General features: G+C 41.7%; 2 protein-coding genes across 5 annotated transcripts in view; one reads left to right on the top strand and one right to left on the bottom strand.

The window, feature by feature from the left end:
- LOC134536692 (ribonuclease P protein subunit p25-like protein) overlaps nt 1-14,781 on the top strand; it is a 444,926-nt gene that overhangs the window by 243,671 nt on the left and 186,474 nt on the right. The window lies entirely within an intron of this gene.
- LOC134536691 (tyrosine decarboxylase-like) overlaps nt 1-14,781 on the bottom strand; it is a 142,225-nt gene that overhangs the window by 63,424 nt on the left and 64,020 nt on the right. The window contains exons 6-8 of the mRNA XM_063376545.1: nt 6,689-6,925; nt 752-1,149; nt 132-273 (exon numbers count right to left, since the gene is read on the bottom strand). Coding sequence (XP_063232615.1) covers nt 132-273; nt 752-1,149; nt 6,689-6,925 — 777 coding nt within the window. The remainder of the gene's footprint in view (nt 1-131; nt 274-751; nt 1,150-6,688; nt 6,926-14,781) is intronic.

Raw genomic sequence — 14,781 nt, 5'->3', positions numbered from 1 at the left:
TCCATAACATGCTGTTGTCCAATACCCATCTAATATTTATAAAATTCTTTGTACTACAATCAGTGAACTACTGGTGAAACACCAAGAAGCTAGACAAGTCTCCTGAGGGTTGATCGAGGAAGGGCGCGCACCTTGACCTCGTTGCACAGCTGGAAGCGGCGGTCGGCCAGCACGGCGCGCTCGAAGCGCTTGGCGAGGCTGATGTGGTGGCGGATGTACTTCTGCAGGCCGGAGATGCCGTAGCTCCGCAGCACGAACCACAGCTTCAGGGACCTGTGGCACGTGCGAGAGCACTCTCGGACTTCGCCTCATCCTGATGGTCGGGACACGTGACTGCCTGGGTCGATATCTTTCTTAAAAGTGGGGTTAGGAATGCTTTACTTCGAGGAAATGTACTTTCTAGGTCCACTACTGTTCCTCTTCCATTCTGTGTAAGACAATGATTCACCACATGTTACTGACGACCATCTTCTGACAACGATGACCATAGACATTCAATCCAACTTCATCTTCCATCATAATTCATTCTCATCTTCCATCCATACCAAATATTATAATCTTCAACATGCATCATCATTCATTTTTATCTTCCATTCATATCATCAATCCACATCATCTAAAACTCTAATTGTTTTATTATAATTTATTCTTATTGTAATTCGTGGAAATCCAATTTCATGAACAGCTTTTTCATCCACCCACATGTGTTATGCACACACACAAGGCCAGGCTGTAGCGAGAATGCACTTGCCTGAAGCGCCGGCTGAGCGGCACTCCCCAGTGGCGGTAGTCGATGGCGGTGCTGGAGTAGCCGTGCTGCAGGTACAGCGGGTCCACGACGAGCGCCGACGTGAGGCGCAAGCGGTCGCGCACCCACATGCACGAGCAGTCGAAGTTGACGAGCAGCCACTTGTTGCAGTTGGCGTTGAAAGAGTCCGCGTGCTCGATGCCGGCCATCAGGGGCTTCAGCTCGGGGCAGATGAAGGCGTTGCCGGCGTAGGCGCCGTCCACGTGCAGCCACACGCCCGGGAAGCGGTGGCACACGGGGCCCACCTCGCGCAGGTTGTCGAAGCTGCAGCACGAGGTCGTGCCGAGCGTGGTCGACACGAAGAACGGGATCTGCCCCATTGCCTCGTCCTCCTCCATGGCCTGGAGCGATAACACAGCTATTCCCAGTTTCAACCATACTCCAAGCATTGTCCTCCACCAAAGCCCGCAGGAACAACACTTTAAGCAAAGTCATTTTTAATTCAATGAGGAAACCAAACACTAAGCTTCGACCTATTCCAATGCCTCTGCGAACAACACAATAAAAGTATCCTTTATTCCCTGTTGCAACAACTCACTAAATATTAACCACACACTAAGAGTTGTTTCCTACATTGTATGCGGCATACACACAATAAAGCCCTCCTTCATTATTTTTTACAACCACTCACTAACTATCGATATTCTCTTATCACCTGCAGCAGAAACATGGTTAAAAAGTCCTCCTTTTCTCTGAAGTAGCATCACACTACTCATCTCTCTCCATCTCTTGTGGCAACCGGACACTCAGAATCGTTCTTGTTCATAGCAAATAGTGCACTCTCTTTAATCACATGCAGCAAATACAAATTAAGCATTCTAAGGAGGAAGATACGAGATCAAGGGTGACATTCTTAAACACAATTTGTAGGACACTCCCCGCCACAATTTTCACGCGACTTGTTTTAGCAGGAAACGAGCTTCATTAACTACTTTGTGGTTTAAATACGGTTGCGAGGTCTTTCAAAGTTGGTATCTGCCATGACCTGTCGTTAACACCCACTCAACTGTTAACTGTATCGTATCTGGAACAAATGACAGCAAATTCGTTCGACTCGGTACATTGCACAAAATGTTTTCATAGGCGATTATGTAGAAGCATGCTCTAAGCATTAAATATTTTATAAGAATCATAAATCAGATTTTACATTCAGCGGGAATTCCAAAGAAAACTATCCAAAAATAAATCGTGCACGTGGTGTCGACGCGAGACAGATGTTTAACTTCTTTCGTTTTAGGTATAGATAGAGATAAATTATTTTCAATTTCAATCAAACTATCCACATATTAATGAATGATAAATATAAACTCAAATGCACAAATCAATAACTCTTTTCCACACGAATAAATAAATTGTAGGTTCTTTAAATACATATTTGAAGTTAAAGAAACGCAGCTCAGTATGCAAAATGTTTTATATAAATGCGACGTAAAAGCTTAACTGCAGACTCGTGATTGCTGGGAGACACAAAATAATATAAATATTGTAGCGTTAATCGTTACACATTACGAAAACTGAGGAGTAGACAAACACAAGCAGCATAACGAGAATTTTGTAGCATCACTGCTGCGTCATTTCTACCTCTCCCCTGCTGCCTCCACTTCCGGCCTTTACAACTAGCATACAGCATGCTACATTACGTATGAATTCCCCCCCCCCCTCGTTTGCTTTATTCTCATTCGATCGCTAGCGCATGAGTTGGAGTGGCGACGCCCATGACGCATTCCCCTGCTCTACCACTTCCCCCACCAAGTACATAACTATTCCCCTCATGCGATCGGAAATTTCGTAACGATCGAAAATTGTTGCCCTTCAGTAAAGAAGTTTCACTTCAAAAACATCTTCGAATCGGCGGCATAGCAAAATAATTATTTTACTTGGCCACGTTATATGCACCATCTGTTCTAGAGGAAATTTATTTTAACAATTATGTATTAGGCCTATCCATTATAATTAGGCAAACAAATACTGATATTTATGTTTTATAATAAAACTAGTTTTCAGGCTTCGTGGCCATTGATGGATCAACTATTTTGCCATTCGAGGTTAATTCGCGTCGAAGTATCAAACTGTACCGACGTTTCGCTCTACATTGCAGCAGGTATCTTCAAGGTTGAGAAATAAACTACGAACTAGACAATGGTGAGGCTCTGTACACAAAGCGAAACATCGGTACAATCTGACACTTCGACGCCGCTCAACCTTGAAAGTAAATATAGTTTATATTTTATTTAGTTTAGAATTCAAGGGCAAAAGGTAGTCGTGGTCACTTTAATACATATTTTTTTCTCACTATTTTCCCCAAAATACAAGCTATGCTTATCGAAAAACAGATAGTGCGGCATACGCTGTATATGTGGAAACACCTATCAGTTGAAAGTGATGTTAGTGTACGTAATGCAATATTGCTTAGTCTAATGGAGAAAGCTCAGTGTAGTAACGGCATGATGCGTAGGACGCGATGTGACGGCAAAATATTACTGTATTTTTAACCTGTACTTCTCACAGTTGGAACCAAACAAAAAAAATGTTATATCCAATGTATCCTACATATGAATAGTTTCTTTAATAGACATGATTGATTCAAGCATTTTTCAATAAAATTTAATATTAGACTTAAAAATTGTCGTGATTTCACACAAATTTTGTTAAAAAAATAATACACAAAAAGATCAAAAACTACGAACACACCGGTCTAGGCACGTTAAAAAAAATTCTGAGACTGTTTTCAATAACTTTGTACTAAAGATGAGATGAAAATAGAAAGAGAGTCTTACACGTCTCGCATCGTGTACCTGCAGCTTGGGTAGAGCTTGTACCTGCAGCATGGCTAGAGAGTGTACCCGCAGCATGTCTAGAGCATGTACCCGCAAGCATGTCTAGAGCGTGTACATACAGCATGGCTAGAGCGTGTACCTGCGGCATGGCTAGATCGTGTAGCTGCAGCATGACTAGAGCGTGTACCTGCAGCATGACTAGATCGTGTAGCTGCAGCATGGCTAGAGAGTGTACCTGCGGCATGGCTAGAGCATGTACCTGCAGCATGGCTAGAGCGTGTAGCTGCAGCATGGCTATAGCGTGTACATGCAGCATGGCTAGAGCATGTACCTGCAGCATGGCTGGAGTGTGTACCTGCAGGATGGCTAGAGCGTGTATCTGCAGGATGGCTAGAGCGTGTAGCTGCAGCATGGCTAGAGCATGTACATACAGCATGGCTAGATCGTGTAGCTGCAACATGGCTAGAGCATGTTGTGTGGGAAATTAGGAATTTCGACACGTTTCTTTTCTAATTTTATTATAATTTTAAATTATTTTTAGAATTTTTATTTGCCCTATAATTTGGTTACTAAAGGACGATTTACACTTTATTAAGCTGGTGTACTCCCCTAAGTTAAACTTTGTGCCAGTAGTCTGAAGCACCTTTCCCAGAGACGTATCTGATATTTTGCAGATCTAATACTTTGCTGGCAGCCAGTTTAAAATTTCCCTTGCTTACAGGCACGTCCCAGGCCTGTAATGTTACTTCACTTCATGACTAAAACCGCCTGCAGCAGCTCTGGACGAGCTGTTACCATTTCTCAGAGACGAGCTGACCATAGCCTTTACTGTCACGAATACGTATTAGGTTCTCTCCTCGAAAAGCACGTCATGGATGCTTGTTCTCAGCATCGTTGCACTTTTGTTCACCCCCCTCCTCTCTTGGTTCTAAGAATTCGCCTAAGGCCAATGACAGGTCAGAAACCCCAGCAGACAGCGACCGTCTCCAAGGACGCCTTGCATAAAAAATGTGTGTGCCAAGATGGACCGCACACGATACCTAGCGGCAAACTCGCTAACCGCCCAGCCAACTTACCCTGTAGGCCGCCAGAGTGTAGCACCTGACTGCCCCTTTAACCCTTGGTTTAAGCAGACGCCTTGGGCGAGTCAATTCTTTTTTATTTCAGACACCTCTCAACAGGTAGCGCTAAAGTCGGCCAGTGCTACCAACTTCGAGACATAAGTCAGAGTTTTTTTATGATGCCCACTCGGGGAACTTCGGAACCTTTCGGTCCGGACGCCCTAGTCCCCCCCCCACCGCTTTTGATAGAACAGTTACTTTTAATTACGAGACGCGGTTCTCTGCGGGACACTTCGCGCCGCGACTTCAGACGGACCGTTTGATTATCGGCGAGTCGACGAGACACTGCAAGACTTCCGTCCGGCCGCAACCGACTATGTAGTCGCTTAAATAAGGGATGCTATCCCTATAATCTTCTTTATGTAGTTTAGTCCGTTTGCATAGTACAAAGTGTGATAGTTAGTTTTCTGTTAAATTATTTCTTTTGAAATGGTAGAAACGACCGCGCCAACCGCGTATTCGCGGGATCCAGTTCTTGGCTGGCGACGCATCTGTAAATAGAAGCTAACTCCCCTGTCTTGTAAATGACGATCCGCGACTTTCCGCAACCCCCCCCCCCCCTTTTTAACTTTTCCGGACATTTTCTGTCCCGTATACCGTCTGTGTACAAGTTCTGATCAGTTTTAATTCGGACTGTTCCAGACAGGGTCCGAGAGCCGGACGCCGAATTGGCATTTTCATCTCCCTTCCACAACAGGACACAAGCGCCCTGGCATCATGTACCCGCATGATCTCCAGGAAACGAAGCCCCGACCTCCGGTGCTTCTGTATCTTTTGACCCTTTTCTGAACTTTCTTTAAATTACGTCGTCAGATGCAGTTAATTAGATAAACATAATTTCTGGACTTTAAGTATATACACTGGGATCGTTTAAGCATATTTGTATTTTTTTTTATTGGTTTAAGTATTTTTATTAAATGAAACTTTTGATAATTCCATGTACGGCCGGCCAATAATATTTTTTCAATATACCCGAGAGCTTTTTAAGAATGTAATTCATATTGTACGTTAATATTTTCTTGTATCTGTAATAAGTTTCCTCAGTATGGAGTAATTATATTTCAGACGGAATCACACCTTGTGTTTTTGTTCATTTCTAATAAACTGGTGAAACCTAAAGATCCACCCAGCAAAGCAAAGATGGTAATCAGACCGTGGTTTGCTGCTACAAAAAGGGTAGCAGTTAGCTTGGTTTGAACCTTGCTACAATGTACATACTGCATGGCTAGATTGTGTAGCTGCAGCATGGCTGGAGCGTGTACCTGCCGGATGGCTAGAGCGTGTACCTGCAACATGGCTAGAACATGTACATACAGCATGGCTAGATAGTGTAGCTGCAGCATGGCTAGATCGCATAGCTGCAGCATGGCTAGAGCGTGTACCTGCAGCATAGCTAGAGCATGTACCTGCAGCATGGCTAGAGCGTGTACCTGCGGCATGGCTAGAGCATGTACCTGCAGAATGGCTAGAGCATGTACCTGCAGCATGGCTAGAGCGTGTACCTGCAGCATGGCTAGAGCGTGTACCTGCAGCATGACTAGAGCATGTACATACAGAATGGCTAGATAGTGTAGCTGCAGCATGGTTAGATCGCGTAGCTGCAGCATGGCTAGAGCGTGTACCTGCAGCATGGCTAGAGCGTGTATCTGCGGCATGGCTAGAGCGTGTACCTGCAGAATGGCTAGAGCGTGTACCTGCAACATGGCTAGAGCGTGTACATACAGCATGGCTAGATAGTGTAGCTGCAGCATGGCTAGAGCGTGTACCTGCAGCATGGCTAGAGCGTGTACCTGCAGCATAGCTAGAGCATGTACCTGCAGCATGGCTAGAGCATGTACCTGCAGCATGGCTATAGCTTGTACCTGGAGCATGGCTAGAGCGCGTACCTGCAGCATGGCTAGAGCGTGTACATACAGCATGGCTAGATAGTGTAGCTGCAGCATGGTTAGAGTGCGTAGCTGCAGCATGGCTAGAGCGCGTACCTGCAGCAGGGCGTCGCCGCGCAGACTGCACTGCTGGTCCGGCTCCAGGATGCGCAGCTTCACGAAGCAGATCATGGCGGCCTTCTCGACGCACGAGTGGGCCTCCTTGCTGCAGTAGGCCATGAGCTTGGACAGCAGCACGCCCTCCTCCACGAAGGGGTGCAGCTGCTTGAGGCGCTTGACGGCTTGCGCGCGCGCCGCCAGCATGCACACCAGCACGCACTCGCTCGCCGACGTCTGCGCACACACCAGCCACGCCCGGCGTCTCGTGTTCCAGGCGTTCTCAGTATAGAGCAGTTTACATCTTTAAAACTACATCGACGTTATTTAATCCCGAAAAATCGCAAAGTCCTTCTTTCGCTGTACTTATAAATTATGAGAAGATAGAATGTTGTGGCGTAGTTTTGTCACATGCTACCTCATCATCGCCGCATTAAAACAACAACTTAACAATTACTGTATTACTGCTTGATCTCGCCGGATTGTATCATCCCTTATATACACACAACTTAGAGATGGATTACTTAGAAACACACAAGATATATTTTTTTTATTAATGCTTGTTCTAATTAAAGTGATTCTATGTTATGTGTGGATTACGACAACGCCTGATGATGGTTTATGAGTATGAACTAAAATTTCCGTCGATAGACTCGCTCACTTACATAATTTATAGTCATTTTTCATTACTTTATACAAACCAAACGTAAATAATATATTTTGTGTCTCCCGCACATATGGCTCTGACCATTAACTGGACAAAAAGTGGTTCATGACTCATCTATGTATTAATGCAAGATTGGCCATGCTAGGGGTGCGGGATTAGTTAGCTAACGTTGCAGTTACACATTAGCACAATTTAATATCAAAATCAAAATTTCAAAAAACTGTAACCCGTCTATGGTGAACCAAAAAGTAAGAAACGGGTTAGTTGCTGATTACTATCATATTCTCATATTCAAAAGTAATTTAACAAGTCCTTTTAAATGTTAAATATTCATTTAATTTGGTTATATTGAAGTATTTTTGCATTTTCACGTTATTTCGTTACAACAATTCAACTTTTTGCCTCAAACATGTGTATTTTCAGTATCGATATAGGCCAATTATTATCTACTGCCTTCAGAACCAACATTCACATATGATATACCAGCAGAACTTTCAACTCTAGCTTATGTAAGCAATGTTATGTGCCTTTGTTAACCAATTACAAATTATTAAAAGGCAGGTTACTAAATATTAGCAATTATTTTACACAGATAATATTTAAATGCCCAATAATGAAATACTGCTCCGAGGTATTGGCTCAGAAATGTATTCCAAGGTTCGATTCCAGTCCAAGCAGGAAATGTTCAACTCGTGGAAGATTTCCTCCCCTAGTCAGGACTGGGGGTTGTGATGTCCCTTCACCTCACCGCTGCGGAAGGGATTATAAGTTGTGACATACCTACACCTGCATGCTGTGGAAGGGATTGTGGGTTGTAATGTCCCTTCACCACTATGCTGCGTAAGGAATTGGGGGTTATGACATCCCTTCACCTGCAAGCTGTGGTAGGAATTGGTGGTTGTGATGTCCATCTACAATCTGCGGAAGGGATTGGGTGTTGTGATGACTCTTCACCTCCACACTGTGGAAGGTATTTGGGTTTGTGACGCCTTTTCACCACCATTCTGCAGAAAGGATTGGGGGTTGTGACGTCTCTTCACCTCCATCCTGTAGGAGGCGATTGGAAATCTCAGAATCTCACTGCTACGGAACCCCTTGTTATTCTGTGGTTTTCACATAGTGACATCGAATGAGTACTCAGTAAGATTAGCGAACTTTACATTGAAAAGCTTTTTTAATCTATTACCTTAATACACATAAATAAGTGGTATATAATAGGGGCTACTGGATCAGGCCTCAGGCGGTGGATTGAAGATTGTCGACCGCCATCTTGGATTTGTGACGTCACGGCGGCAAAAATTCCTCAAAATTCCTCAAAAATGACTCAAAATGACTCAAAATTTCCCGTTTTAAGAAAAAATTTCCCGTTTTCGAGGGAAAAATTCCCGTTTCGAGGGAAAATTTCCCGATTTAGTCCTTAAAAATCCCAACGGCTAGAAATGTCCTGATAGAGGCTTAAGCATCCTTAACTCAAGCCTCAGTTAAGCCTCTATCAGGATGTGACCTTGACCTTTGACCTTGACCCCGACGGCCATCTTGGATCCACCATCTTGGATGACGTCATTTCGTTTTCTCGAACATTCCGGCATTGTGTTATCGGCCATTTTGAATTATGACGTCACGATTGCAATTTCCGTTACGGTCGCCATCTTTAAATTTATTATCCGATTTTAATGAAAAAAAAATTTAAAAATTATAAAAAAAATTAAATAATACAATTTTTAATAAAATATTTAAAAAAACAAACATTTACAACACGGAGCTCGGAGTCCTCGGTTCAAACCCGACGAGTGCAAAAAAATAAAAATGGCGACCGATCCTTCCCCCGCGGTGGCTGCAGGCATACTGTCTCCCTCCACTTTTTTTTTTCAAAGCATATATATATCGTCAAGTAGTATGACATCATGTCCGCCATCTTGTCTTCATCCACTGGAGACCACCATCTTGTTTTCGTCTGCTAGAGTGTGCCGATATCATGTATAATTATCTGGTCACCACACCTTTGACCTTGACCTTGAACTTTGACCTTGACCTTGAACTTTGACATTGACCTTGAAATTTGACCTTGACCTTGAACTTTGACCCTGAAATTTGACCTTGACCTTGAACTTTGACCTTGAACTTTGACCTTGTCCATGAACTTTGACCTTGAACTTTGACCTTGACCTTGAAATTTGACCTTAACCTTGAAATTTGACCTTGAACTTTGACCTTGACCTTGAAATTTGACCTTGACCTTGAAATTTGACCTTGACCTTGAAATTTGACCTTGACCTAGAAATTTGACTTTGACCTTGAAATTTTACTTTGTCCTTGAAATTTGACTTTGTCTTTGATGTCCATCACGGATCCATCATTTTATGTTCAGTACATGCTACCAGGAGCGACCACCTGCTGGAGTACACCATCTTGTGCGTGTACTCGTATTACCATCATGCTAGTTTTATTCTAACATGCTACAGTGCAGTAATCATTTATTATTACTGAGGTACCCACCATCTTGAAATTTGACCGCCATCTTGAAATCATGTAATTATTTAGCTAGAAATGCGGGAAAAATTCCAATAGTCTCCGAAAAAATCATTTATTAATTTACAAATCGAATCGATGGATCCCTGTCCACGGTTCGATTCTTGACCAGAGACAGTAGTAACTAATTATTAAATAAATGTTAGGTTCTGTTTTCCATTACCTTTCGCGGAGTTTATTATTCATTCACTCTACGAAAATCAACTCAAGTCAATATACCGGACCAACGAATTAAATCAGTGCCGATTAGCCTATTATGAAAGTCTAATTTTTCAATAATCTGAATAACATATAAGCCGTTCATGTACAAAGCCACACATATAGATCAATTGCCTTCAGTCCATGAGACCGAGTCATGTCATTATCAGACGTATAGGCTAGTCATTTCAGGACCACATGGCCTTCGTAATCCATCGTGACATTTTTATACATTCTAAAGGACCAAGTAACCTTGTAAAATATTTTAGTAACACCAAGAGGTGATAAACTAGTAAATATTCAATCACTACATTTTGTACTACGCGCAATCAACAAAAAAGGAAGCACCAACAACTAAAATACAGCACCACCAACGAAAAGGCAGCACATTTGGAAGCACCGACAACGAAAAGGCAGCACATTTGGAAGCACCGACAACGAAAAGGCAGCACATTTGGAAGCACCGACAACGAAAAGGCAGCACATTTGGAAGCACCGTCATCGAAAAGGCAGCACATTTGGAAGCAACGACAACGTAAAGGCAGCACATTTGGAAGCACCGACAACGAAAAGGCAGCACATTTGGAAGCACCGACAACGAAAAGGCAGCACATTTGGAAGCACCGACAACGAAAAGGCAGCACATTTGGAAGCACCGACAACAAAAAGGCAGCACATTTGGAAGCACCGACAACGAAAAGGCAGCACATTTGGAAGCACCGACAACGAAAAGGCAGCACATTTGGAAGCACCGACAACGAAAAGGCAGCACATTTGGAAGCACCGACAACGAAAAGGCAGCACATTTGGAAGCACCGACAACGAAAAGGCAGCACATTTGGAAGCACCGACTACGAAAAGGCAGCACATTTGGAAGCACCGTCATCGAAAAGGCAGCACATTTGGAAGCACCGACAACGAAAAGGCAGCACATTTGGAAGCACCGACAACGAAAAGGCAGCACATTTGGAAGCACCGTCATCGAAAAGGCAGCACATTTGGAAGCACCGACAACGAAAAGGCAGCACATTTGGAAGCACCGACAACGAAAAGGCAGCACATTTGGAAGCACCGACAACGAAAAGGCAGCACATTTGGAAGCACCGACTACGAAAAGGCAGCACATTTGGAAGCACCATCATCGAAAAGGCAGCACATTTGGAAGCACCGACAAAGAAAAGGCAGCACATTTGGAAGCACCGACAACGTAAAGGCAGCACATTTGGAAGCACCGACAACGAAAAGGCAGCACATTTGGAAGCACCGACAACGAAAAGGCAGCACATTTGGAAGCACCGACAACGAAAAGGCAGCACATTTGGAAGCACCGACAACAAAAAGGCAGCACATTTGGAAGCACCGACAACGAAAAGGCAGCACATTTGGAAGCACCGACAACGAAAAGGCAGCACATTTGGAAGCACCGACTACGAAAAGGCAGCACATTTGGAAGCACCGACAACGAAAAGGCAGCACATTTGGAAGCACCGACAACGAAAAGGCAGCACATTGGAAGCACCGACAACGAAAAGGCAGCACATTTGGAAGCACCGCCAACGAAAAGGCAGCACATTTTGGATGCATCATCGAATAAGGAAGCACATTTGGAAGCTCCATCAACTAAAAAAGGCAAAAAGGAAGCACAAGTTACGAGATCTAAGTCTTAGTAAGAAATCATAATACAAGAAATAAAAACATTACATTCTTATAATTTAAATTATTTATTTTATTGCTTTACATTATACAAATGCAAGTAAAACAAGTCAATATTGTATGTAGCCAGCATTCCTCAGTTCCTTGAGTATGAAGGATATTTCTTTAATGCACGAATAGTTTCCTGCACAAAGCGAACCATGTAGTAGTCTTAGCCGGTCAACCAATATGTTTGGATCTTTCCATGATGTGTAATCATTCTCTTCTACCACCATCCTCCTTGCACCTTTATAATAAATATTATGATCTCTAGTGTCTTCCGTTTTACCACCAACCTCAGGGTAACTTTCATGTTTGAGACGGTGATCATCACAAGCTTGATCAGATTTATTTAATATATCACGTCGTTTCCATCGTTTCGGTCTCAGGACACCGCCACATTATTCGATCTTGGCAGCTTTAGGTGCTTCATCATAGTCTATGTCTTTGTCAACAGCCTCAGAGTCACTGTAACAATCACCGTAGAAGGAATCGTCTTCACCCAATTTACCGTAATAATTTGATGTTGATGATGTTGAAGTGTCTTCATCGTCTTCGTGCTTCCTTTTTAGGAGTCCATCATTTTTACAAAGTAGGAAAGATCTACTTGAATTCGGCTGGAATATATTCTCACTTTTAACGTTAAGGATTCTTCCATTGTCTTCATTCTTCCGTAAATCATCAACCTTCTTCATTTTAAGTTCTTTGTCGAGATCGGAAGAGCCAAGAAAATTATTGTCGTAATGCAGATCACTCTTCCTTAGGCTAGTAGATTCATCGTTGTCCTCTAGCTTGTACGCAGGCTTGGCGCTACAAGTTCTGCCATGTCTTTTTAGGCTCTCTCTCCGTGTAAACGACTTGCTACATCGAACACAACTTATCATATTGCGCAGTGGATTTTTAACACAGTCATTCTTCTCGTGTTGTCTTTTATTCTTTCTCAAGATAAACTCTTTACTGCAAAACTTACACCTATGTTCTTTCGAAACAGCGTCAGATCCCAAATCGGAATTCATATTAGTTACTGAGACTAATGCCAGATACCAATTGAGTGTTTTAAATTAGATTCAATACTTAAATAGAAATTTTTTCATATTTCATCAGCGAGAATTAATATATCTCATGCAAAAGTACTTTATGCATGTAGTTCTGCTTTTCAACAACAGATATCGCCACATGTTGCTTGCAGGTAAATAATATTTAGTTATTTTATGCGGGATGCGGGATGCTCACTAACGATCGCAAAAGAAGGATGGCTTCGTTAGACTCCAAGGAAAAGGAAGTTCGTCTTGCATGTTGGTGCTCCACAGATGTATCATGGCGTAATATTAATTTGACTGAGTAATGATATTTGTTAATTCCACCTGATAAAAATATTGCAAGTTTTGATTTAGTAGCAGAAATTATCGAATTAAATGTAACTCCAAATAAAATGACATGTCTCATTAGAACAAAAAAAATCCATGCAGAGAGCGGTTTCTCAGAATAGTCAGAAACACTTGAAGAAACCACAGGAATGATTGCAAGAACATGGGAAAAACCGTCAAAATATTGTCAAGAATAATCAGGAGCACACTGAGAAAACCACTATAATATTAACAATAATAATCGGAAGCACACGGAGAAAACCATCATAATATTGGCAAGAATAATCAGGAGCACACGAAGAAAACCGCCACAAGTTTTCTTTGATATTAAAATACAAAAAAAAAATTAATAAAAAATAAAAAAATAAAATAAAAATGCATAAATAGTTTCTGCTAGCTTGTAAACTTATCATTGTTGAGCAAAGATAGAGTTCTTGTACAAGCCAGAAATTTATGCATTTTTATTTTATTTTTTTATTTTTTATTAATTTATTTTTATTTTTAAATATTTTTTCTTGTAATTTTATGATATCAAAGAAAACATGTGGTGGTTTTCTCTGTGTGCTTCCGATTAATCTGGTTAATATTATGATGGTTTTCTCCGTGTGCTTCCGATTATTATTGTTAATATTATAGTGGTTTTCTCAGTGTGCTCCTGATTATTCTTGACAATATTTTGATGGTTTTTCCCGTGTTCTTGCAATCATTCCTGTGGTTTCTTCAAGTGTTTCTGACTATTCTGAGAAACCGCTCTCTGCATGGATTTTTTTTGTTCTAATGAGACATGTCATTTTATTTGGAGTTACATTTAATTCGATAATTTCTGCTACTAAATCAAAACTTGCAATATTTTTATCAGGTGGAATTAACAAATATCATTACTCAGTCAAATTAATATTACGCCATGAGACATCTGTGGAGCACCAACATGCAAGACGAACTTCCTTTTCCTTGGAGTCTAACGAAGCCATCCTTCTTTTGCGATCGTTAGTGAGCATCCCGCATCCCGCATAAAATAACTAAATATTATTTACCTGCAAGCAACATGTGGCGATATCTGTTGTTGAAAAGCAGAACTACATGCATAAAGTACTTTTGCATGAGATATATTAATTCTCGCTGATGAAATATGAAAAAATTTCTATTTAAGTATTGAATCTAATTTAAAACACTCAATTGGTATCTGGCATTAGTCTCAGTAACTAATATGAATTCCGATTTGGGATCTGACGCTGTTTCAAAAGAACATAGGTGTAAGTTTTGCAGTAAAGAGTTTATCTTGAGAAAGAATAAAAGACAACACGAGAAGAATGACTGTGTTAAAAATCCACTGCGAAATATGATAAGTTGTGTTCGATGTAGCAAGTCGTTTACACGGAGAGAGAGTATAAAAAGACATGGCAGAACTTGTAGCGCCAAGCCTGCGTACAAGCTAGAGGACAACGATGAATCTACTAGCCTAAGGAAGAGTGATCTGCATTACGACAATAATTTTCTTGGCTCTTCCGATCTCGACAAAGAACTTAAATTGAAGAAGGTTGATGATTTACGGAAGAATGAAGACAATGGAAGAATCCTTAACGTGAAAAGTGAGAATATATTCCAGCCGAATTCAAGTAGATCTTTCCTACTTTGTAAAA

This window comes from Bacillus rossius, chromosome 11 (assembly GCF_032445375.1).
Source record: "Bacillus rossius redtenbacheri isolate Brsri chromosome 11, Brsri_v3, whole genome shotgun sequence".
NCBI classification, from domain to species: Eukaryota; Metazoa; Arthropoda; class Insecta; order Phasmatodea; family Bacillidae; genus Bacillus; species Bacillus rossius.
Note: the sequence above shows the minus strand (reverse complement) of the source record. Positions and strands in the feature narration are given on the sequence as shown.